Below are 8,130 nucleotides of genomic sequence, written 5' to 3'. Positions count from 1 at the left end.
CCTTGGATTCCATGCATTCCAAGTTCTCAGTCGAGCACATCGTGATTGGGCAAAGAACAAGATTGATCTTGTCAGAAGGATACTAAAAGGCACTATTAGTATTATTATTATTATTATTATTATTTCGAGTACATGAGCTTTCCAACTTTATTGATGTGCATCATATGGGTGATGAAAGTTTGTAGTGACCGAGTCATGTAATTACTTCACAATATATATGCCAACAAGTTCTTCCTTCACATGCACCCCAACAAATCTTTTTGACTCGTACAGGTTCCTGCGGGCCCTGCAACCAAACGCAGGACACAAAATTAAACTCCCAACACCTCCGAGACTGAACAGATTAAGGGAGACTTTGGCCTTCAAAAGGTGTTTTGGCTTGTGGAGCTTATCATTTGGGGGTTTTGCTCAATTTGCTAGCACATGGATGAGCAATGATAAGCCTTTCCTGCATCACCTATAGATTAATATTGTGCGTGTGAACTTCCCATAGATTAATGAAGTTTGTGTGTGTGTGTGTGTGTGTACCTAATCTTTTGATTTAACAACTACTTGGAATGCTCTTTACATGATTATTAGCAACACTAATAATGCCAGATAAAGTGGTGGTCAAGATGGCTTTGTGATGTCTTCCATGCCTCTCCATAACAAGCACCTCAGATTAGCCTAATGTGCAGTGTTCTTCATCATCAGGAAAGAATGTTTTGGATATGTTAACTAGTTTAATTTTCTGAAGAAGGTCTTCCATGTCATGTCATGGTTTGTAACACTACCACCAAGCTCTTATGAACATCGACTAATCCTAATATATTGAGCATCCAAGATTCCGCGAAAAGAAATGGAAGGGATAATATTTTCTGCAGGATACAATGAATTGATGATTAGCTTCTGATCCAACAATCTCAACTTCTGAGATGCTTTGATGAATGCAGGCCAAGAACGAGGCAGTTGCCCACTGCAATATTGTAAGTCATGGCATCTGAAGGGAAGTGAGAGCACATGCTAATCATTTCCGGTGAGCCATGTAATCATGTGATGGCATTTGCTGTGGGATGGCCTCTCCTCATCATTAGCAACTCCATTCCATCAGAGAACAATCATCAGGCTTACATAAATGCAGGGGGGCCCATACCTGCGCTCTTTAATGCCGACCTCAGATCATGTTCTTCTTGCCCTGCCATAGATTTCCTACATTGCATCTTCTCCTCCTCCGACAGGAAAAGAACAGTTCCATTCCAGATTCTGAGTTTATTTGGGCATGAAGGGATCGACTTTGACAAGGTAACTGAGTTCATCAGTGGCACGGTGGATGGAGTCTACCATGAAAGTGATGATCACATACAATCCAAGTTACTAACTTAGAATCCACATTGACCATATGTGGACTCCACTCCCGATCAAAGAAAACATGGGCCGACCGTCAGAGAATATACATATCTATCCACCACCACCACCTCTTCTTGTATATAAGCCCCCCACCATGCAAACCTAATAATACACCTAAACATCATTGCTGGACTGCTCTTTCTCTTGGTAATGGGTTTCTCCTTCTTCTTCTCCTCTTCTTCCTCCTCTGCTTCTCCGGGCTCTGATGTCACTCAGGAGAAGAAAAGCAAACGCAGGACGCAGCAGGACAGCAGCAGCAGCAGCGAGAGCAACGGTAACGGCGCCAACAGCGCGAGCGCGGGTGGCAGTGGCATGAGGTACCTCGGCGTGCGTCGTCGGCCGTGGGGCCGGTACGCGGCGGAGATTCGCGACCCGGCGACCAAGGAGCGGCACTGGCTGGGCACCTTCGACACGGCGGAGGAGGCGGCCGTCGCGTACGACCGCGCCGCCCGCACCCTCCGCGGGGCCCGCGCGCGCACCAACTTCGCTTACCCAGACCTCCCGCCCGGCTCCTCCCTCACCCCCTTCCTCTCCCCCGACCTCCAGCCCCCGCCCACCTCCTTCACCCTCTCCGCGCCATCGCCGATACAGGACTCCGGTCACCACGCGGCCGCCGCCTTCCCAGCTCTGGGAGGTCAGGGCGACTACAATGCTATTGCGGACAGTACAATCTCCGACGACGGGACCCATTACTACTACCACAACCAGCAGCAGCAGGAGGATGGGTTACAGTACACGGCCTCGACGCTGCCGGCGTCTCAGCCGGCGGTGGCGTTTCCTTGGGAGTCGAGTGGTGCTTCGGCAGCGGGCGAGGAGGACCTGGCGGCCATGTGGTGCGACCCGGGGGAGTTCGGCGGGTACGGCTCCCCGGCCTCGCACGGGATCTTCTTCGAGGAAGGCTACGTGCACAGTCCCCTGTTCGGGCCGATGCCGACGGTGGACGACGCCGCCGCAGACGGGTTCCAGCTCGGTGGTTCCTCCTCCTCTTACTACTACTGACGAGTACGTAAAAGCTCGGGGTCCGCAGTTTGGTTGCGCGCCCGCCGGTGGACGTGGCGTTTTCCTTTTGGGTTTGGTCCGGTTTGGCTCTCTTCTCCTCTTGGAGATTAGCTGGGGCCTTTTAAGAGTCTCTTCTCTTCCTCCTCCCTTTTAACCTTCTCTTCAAACTCCTCCCTCTACATTGTATGTATTGCTTTCTATTGTCTCTCCAGTGATCCTTGTTGAGCTGTGATGGATGTTGTAATGAATTGGACATAAGATTCATATATATATATATATATATATATATATATATATATATATATATATATATATATATGACTATTATTGACTTGAGTTTTGTATGCTGGTCTACCACATGGGCCTGAAATGTTCCAAGATTGGTAGATTTGACCGACCAAAGAATATCTAATGGAGGGATTTAAAGATTGAGAAGTGGAGTCTGCAAAGAAGGTTCCATGGCGGAGATGTGCAGTATGTGCCGATCGGAGGATGGGCTTCGACATACAAGTGATGGGCTTTTAGGCTACCTGTCCAAGTATGCAAGCGATGCAAGTCTCCCACCATGACCTTTTCCGTCTCCTCGACGGCCACTGCAACACGCATGCGTAGGCCACCGGCCCTCGCTTACCCTCAGCAAGCTCCTCTACGTCCTCACCCTCCTCATCCTCCCCGACCACCACCACCAAAGCCCCTCCTCCCTTCCTCCCGCCGCCGCCCTCATCGGCTATGTTCTTTCCCTCTTCCACAGCATCCCCAGGCCTTCCGCCTTCCCCCACAACCTCCTCATGAGAGCTCACACCCTTCTCTCCTCCCCTCTCCCCGCCCTCATCGTCTTCGCCCGCATGCGCCGCGCCGCCGTGAACCCCGACTCCCACGCCTTCCCCTTCGCCCTCCAGGCCTGCGCAACCTTCCGCTCCCCCGCCCTCGGCCGGGCCTTCCACTGCCAGGTCCTCAAGTTCGGCTTCGCCGCCGACTACTACGTCCGCAACAATTTGATTAGTGCGTACGCTCCATTCCACTCCATGCTTGAAGCCCAAGGCCTCTTCGACGAGTGCCCGTCGTCTCGTCACATCGTCACCTACAACACCTTGATGGACGGCTATGTCAAGGTCGCTGACAACGCGTTTGCACGTAAGCTTTTCGACGAGATGCCTGCAAGAGATGCGACGTCGTGGGGCACGCTCTTGGCAGGCTACTCGAAGGTGGCCCGGTTCGAGGAAGCGATCGAGCTCTTTGATGGGATGCTCGAGATAGGAACGGCGCCCGACGATGTTGCTTTGGTCTCGGCACTCTCTTGCTGTGCTCAACTGGGGAAGCTGGACCGAGGCGAAGCCATCCATGAGTACATCAAGAAGAACAGAGCTGAACTCAATGTCTATCTGTCCACGGGCCTGGTAGACATGTATGCAAAGTGCGGCTGCATTAGTGTTGCTACAGAGAGCTTTGAGTCAACGCCACGGAAGAACTTGTTCACGTGGAATGCCATCATCGTTGGTCTAGCCATGCATGGGAACGGTGAGATGTCACTGGAGCACTTCAACAGAATGCGAGCTGTGGGTGTTCGGCCAGATGGGGTGACCTTCCTAGGAGTCTTGGTGGCTTGTAGCCGTGCAGGACTCGTTGATATGGGTCGGAGTCTCTTTGATGAGATGGAGAGCGTCTATGGTGTCGAACGGGAGCTCAAGCATTCGGATGCATGGCAGATTTGCTCGGACGGGATGATCAAGGAAGCGATGGAAATGATAGAAGGGATGCTAATGAACGGCGATGCTTATGTGTGGGGAGGTGTGCTTGCGGGTTGCCGAATCCATGGGGGGAATGTGGAGATTGCAGAGGTTGCAGCACGGCATCTATTAGAAAGGAACCCTGGGGAGAGTGGGATCTACTCGATTTTGGCTGATATATATGCTACTGCAAGGAGGTGGGAAGATGTTGCAAGGATTAGGAAGTTGATGGGCGACAAAGGATTGAAGAGAAAGAATGTTGGTCGTAGTTTTATTGAGGTGGATCATGAGACAGAGACAACAACAGCAGTTGTGGCTCTTTAAGTTCGTCGATCCGATAGGATAAGCCATCAAACTGCGTTTGGTGGGCTTCGATCTTTACTTGTTTGTTGCCTTTCTCGATATACTCAGAATAACGTTCAACAACGAATTTAACGGTTACGGTGACGTGGCATCTTTCCATTAGCCAAAGTAATTGGTATCATTGGCACCGAGGTGTCGCCCGCGCCCTTATATTGATGGCAGCGCCCTTCTTTCATTCTCGTCGTCCCGGAAAGAGAGGCGAAGCGAGAGCGGCACTTTCGTTAAGATCCCAACGGCCGGTTGTCATTTGCCCCGGTCTTCCTCCCCACAAGCTGATCCTGTCGCAGATGGCCGTGCCGTTCGTCCTCCTCCTGATCGCATCCTCCTTTCTCCAGATTTGGGCGTCCGATCCGGTGACTGGTTTTCTCGATGGATTGCTCTTATGTTTTTGTCGATCTGGGGGTTCTGAATTTGACGATTTTGTTCGCTTTGATTCAGTTGTACTATGAATCCTTTGACGAGCCCTTTGAGGGGCGGTGGATCGTCTCCAAGAAAGAGGATTACGAAGGTAAATAACATTTAACTCCAAATCCCTCTGTGTTCTCATCGTATATATTCCTGCATTCGTGTCTTTCCTTGGTTTGGACGACAAGATTTCATCTTTCGGATTGATTGATTGCGCATCATGATCTTCAGTGAATGGTTGGTTTTTCAGTTCGTTGATCTACGCAAGTTTATAAATTTATACACGAGTTTAAAATTAAGATAAGTGAGGCAGCAAAACTCCAAATTTCTGGAATATAAAAGGATAAATGTGCCTTTTGCAATAGCATTGTTATAATATATGCTAGATGGTCATTGGGAGTCTCAGTTTTTAATCGTAATGACATTGTGGCTTCTATACGCGGAATTGTAATTGTATATAAGTCATATTGGCTTGTATAAACTGGGATTTACGACCTTGTGCATGAAGAACTAAATGTTTAATTGTCTAATGAAAAGATTTGGCTGTTCTGTGAAGCTTTGAATTGTAAGCTCATGAGAGCTTTTTGAGTTGCATAACATGGAACATTTTTTTATTGTCGTGCATCACGAGTTCTATTTTCTAGCATTCTTGGCACTGAATTTAGTTTCACTTGTTTGCTTGGTGAAGCTTTGTGTGGCAAAAAACAGCTTAACAAACAACATTTTCCTCTGTTCTGTCATTTGTGAGACATTTCTGATCTTGGAGAACGTGCATTTTTTTGGGGAGACAATTTGCAGCCTTGTCTTTATTTTACAGAAAATTTGATTTGTTTGCACCTGCACATTGGCTTTTATCTCAGAGATTGATATATCCAGATGGCTACATCTGACTTGGCTTATTGATTGTGTTTGGTTTAACTTTTCAGCTTGAATCAAATCCAGACTATAGCCTTTCGATGAGATTATCAGGCTTTCATATTGTTTTAATCATCTTATATTTGCCACACAATATCAGCACTTGCAATGTAGAAAACAAAGAACAATCTTAAGTGAACTTTTCAATAATTTCAAACAGACCTCAAAAAGTCAAATGTCAATGGCAACTTCTTGAATATCTTGATTGCGTTAAAAATCAATTTAGTCAGATAGGATCTTCACGGGTTTCAAAGGAACACTCCAATGACCTTATTTTCTCTTCTTCCCATCTTTGGCATCCAGTCATTTATCTCTTACATAATTTGCTACTTTTGACAAGGATTGTGGAGACACTCTAAGAGTGATGGACATGAAGATTATGGGCTTCTTGTGAGTGAGAAGGGTAGGAAGCATGCAATAGTGAAGGAACTTGATGAACCTATCATTCTCAAGGATGGAACTGTCATTCTACAGTTTGAAGTTCGACTACAGAATGGACTTGAATGTGGAGGGGCATATCTAAAGTACCTCCGTCCTCAGAAAGCCGGATGGACTGCCAGGGAATTTGACAATGAGTCTCCATATACTATCATGTTTGGACCTGATAAGTGTGGAGGCACAGATAAGGTGCATTTCATTTTCCCGCACAAGAATCCTAAAACTGGACAGTTTGTGGAACATCATCTTAAGTACGCTCCAACTATCCCTTATGATAAACTCTCCCATGTCTATACTGCTATTCTGAAACCTGATAATGAGCTGAGAATTTTGATTGATGGAGAGGAAAGGCGAAAGGCAAATTTCTTATCTTCGGATGACTTTGAGCCAGCATTTATTCCACCCAAGACCATACCTGATCCTGATGATAAGAAGCCTGAGGACTGGGATGAGAGGACGAAAATTCCAGACCCTGATGCTGTAAAGCCAGATGACTGGGATGAAGACGCACCAGAGGAGATTGAAGATGAGGAAGCTGTCAAGCCGGAAGGGTGGTTGGACGATGAACCGGAGGAAATTGATGATCCTGGATCCATAAAACCGAAAGACTGGGATGACGAAGAGGATGGGGAATGGGAAGCAATAAAAATTGACAACCCAAACTGTGAAGCAGCACCTGGATGTGGAGAGTGGAAGAGACCAATGAAGAGGAATCCCGCGTACAAGGGAAAATGGCACGCTCCTTTAATTGACAATACAAACTACAAGGGCATCTGGAAGCCACGAGAGATAGATAACCCCGACTATTTTGAACTTGACAAGCCAGATTTTGAGCCAATAATTGCTATCGGTATTGAGATTTTGACAATGCAGGATGGCATTCTGTTTGACAATATTCTGATATCTAGGGATGAGAAGGTTGCTGAGTCATATAGAGCAGAGACATGGAAACCTAAGTATGAAGTTGAGAAAGAAAAGGAGAAGGCTGAAGATGGTGCTGCTGGGTTTTCAGATATGCTTTCAGGTTTCCAGGTAATGTTTCACTTGTTTTCAGTTTTTTGTGCTAGCCTTGTTCTGTTTCTTCCGTTAAATTGACAGTATGTTAATTGTTGTCTTACTCTGTGGTTATTTCAGAAGAAAGTGTTTGATGTGCTTTACAAGATAGCAGACATCCCCTTCTTGGAGGCATACAAGAATAAAATTATTGTAAGTAGTAACTGTTCTTTTTCCTTGTAACTTTCCAGTCTTTGGAGTAGTCTCATCTTTGTTGGAAGTCAGCGTTTGGTTTCTCTAACAAAAAAAATTTAATTAGTTTTAGTGTTTCTTTTTCTTGTATTGCATCAAACAATTTATACTTGTTTAAGGTCTGATTTAATTTCTTATGCAGGATGCAATTGAGATGGGAGAGAAACAACCCAACCTCACTATTGGGATCCTGGTATCCATTGTGGTGGTTATAGTTACTGTTATATCCAGGGTTCTGTTTGGAGGAGAGAAACCCAAGGTGTGTCATTTTGGCTTTAATCCATCTTTACCTTTTGTTGACCTTTGCGCATTTTGCAGGCTCCTGCTACACCTATCAGTGAAACTAAGATTGCTAGAGCTGGTGAAACTGAAGTTCCCGAAAGCAACAAAGACGAAAAAGAGACTGACAACGAAGATGAATCAGCCCCGCGCCCCAGGAGGTCCAGGAGGGATACGTAGACCTGACATGTCTTGAATTTTTTGAACGTGTTGTTTATTTCTAGATTTAATCTTAAGTTGACCATGAGATTGAGGGAACCATTTTCCTCCTTCAAAATTTTGGGTTACATTGATTTGATAAATCTTGATAATATCTGCATCTTGGAATATAATCTTGACACTTCAATATTTTATTCATTGTTATTCATTTTGT

The 8,130-nt window shown here is 46.3% G+C and overlaps 4 protein-coding genes across 5 annotated transcripts; all 4 read left to right on the top strand.

Annotated features, from left to right (window-relative positions):
* Nucleotides 1-1,124: 1,124 nt before the first annotated feature.
* LOC135595016 (ethylene-responsive transcription factor LEP-like) lies at nucleotides 1,125-2,633 on the top strand. Its single transcript, XM_065085519.1, has one exon. The coding sequence runs from the start codon at nucleotides 1,537-1,539 to the stop codon at nucleotides 2,383-2,385; it is 849 nt and encodes a 282-aa protein (XP_064941591.1). The 5' UTR covers nucleotides 1,125-1,536; the 3' UTR covers nucleotides 2,386-2,633.
* A 210-nt stretch (nucleotides 2,634-2,843) lies between these two features.
* On the top strand, nucleotides 2,844-3,786 carry LOC135594813 (pentatricopeptide repeat-containing protein At5g61800-like). The gene is made up of 3 exons (XM_065085324.1): nucleotides 2,844-2,923; nucleotides 3,023-3,598; nucleotides 3,705-3,786. The coding sequence occupies exons 1-3, from the start codon at nucleotides 2,844-2,846 to the stop codon at nucleotides 3,784-3,786; spliced, it is 738 nt and encodes a 245-aa protein (XP_064941396.1).
* A 2-nt stretch (nucleotides 3,787-3,788) lies between these two features.
* On the top strand, nucleotides 3,789-4,436 carry LOC135594812 (pentatricopeptide repeat-containing protein At5g61800-like). The gene has a single exon (XM_065085323.1). The coding sequence runs from the start codon at nucleotides 3,789-3,791 to the stop codon at nucleotides 4,434-4,436; it is 648 nt and encodes a 215-aa protein (XP_064941395.1).
* On the top strand, nucleotides 4,437-8,105 carry LOC103968500 (calnexin homolog 1). 2 transcript variants are annotated; one of them, XM_018819027.2, is made up of 6 exons: nucleotides 4,437-4,828; nucleotides 4,914-4,983; nucleotides 6,136-7,265; nucleotides 7,368-7,439; nucleotides 7,621-7,737; nucleotides 7,797-8,105. In XM_018819027.2, the coding sequence occupies exons 1-6, from the start codon at nucleotides 4,631-4,633 to the stop codon at nucleotides 7,935-7,937; spliced, it is 1,728 nt and encodes a 575-aa protein (XP_018674572.2). In that variant the 5' UTR covers nucleotides 4,437-4,630; the 3' UTR covers nucleotides 7,938-8,105. The 2 variants fall into 2 exon arrangements, with proteins under 2 accessions (XP_018674572.2, XP_064943311.1); XM_065087239.1 differs by having other exon boundaries at nucleotides 7,621-8,105.
* The last annotated feature ends 25 nt before the right edge of the window (nucleotides 8,106-8,130 follow it).

The sequence above is a fragment of the Musa acuminata genome, chromosome BXJ1-10, assembly GCF_036884655.1.
Source record: "Musa acuminata AAA Group cultivar baxijiao chromosome BXJ1-10, Cavendish_Baxijiao_AAA, whole genome shotgun sequence".
NCBI lineage: Eukaryota > Viridiplantae > Streptophyta > Magnoliopsida > Zingiberales > Musaceae > Musa > Musa acuminata.
This window is presented reverse-complemented; position numbering and strand designations above follow the sequence as displayed.

Excerpts from the sequence above, each read along its gene's own strand:
- LOC103968500 (XM_065087239.1), top strand. The coding sequence starts at position 4,631 with ATGGCAGCGCCCTTCTTTCATTCTCGTCGTCCCGGAAAGAGAGGCGAA. Across the intron at positions 4,829-4,913 it reads AGATTTGGGCGTCCGATCCG|TTGTACTATGAATCCTTTGA; the intron begins GTGACTGGTTTT and ends GCTTTGATTCAG. Across the intron at positions 7,440-7,620 it reads CATACAAGAATAAAATTATT|GATGCAATTGAGATGGGAGA; the intron begins GTAAGTAGTAAC and ends TTTCTTATGCAG.
- LOC135594812 (XM_065085323.1), top strand. The coding sequence starts at position 3,789 with ATGTATGCAAAGTGCGGCTGCATTAGTGTTGCTACAGAGAGCTTTGAG.
- LOC135594813 (XM_065085324.1), top strand. The coding sequence starts at position 2,844 with ATGGCGGAGATGTGCAGTATGTGCCGATCGGAGGATGGGCTTCGACAT. Across the intron at positions 2,924-3,022 it reads CTTTTAGGCTACCTGTCCAA|CAAGCTCCTCTACGTCCTCA; the intron begins GTATGCAAGCGA and ends GCTTACCCTCAG. Across the intron at positions 3,599-3,704 it reads GGCTACTCGAAGGTGGCCCG|CTGGACCGAGGCGAAGCCAT; the intron begins GTTCGAGGAAGC and ends CAACTGGGGAAG.
- LOC135595016 (XM_065085519.1), top strand. The coding sequence starts at position 1,537 with ATGGGTTTCTCCTTCTTCTTCTCCTCTTCTTCCTCCTCTGCTTCTCCG.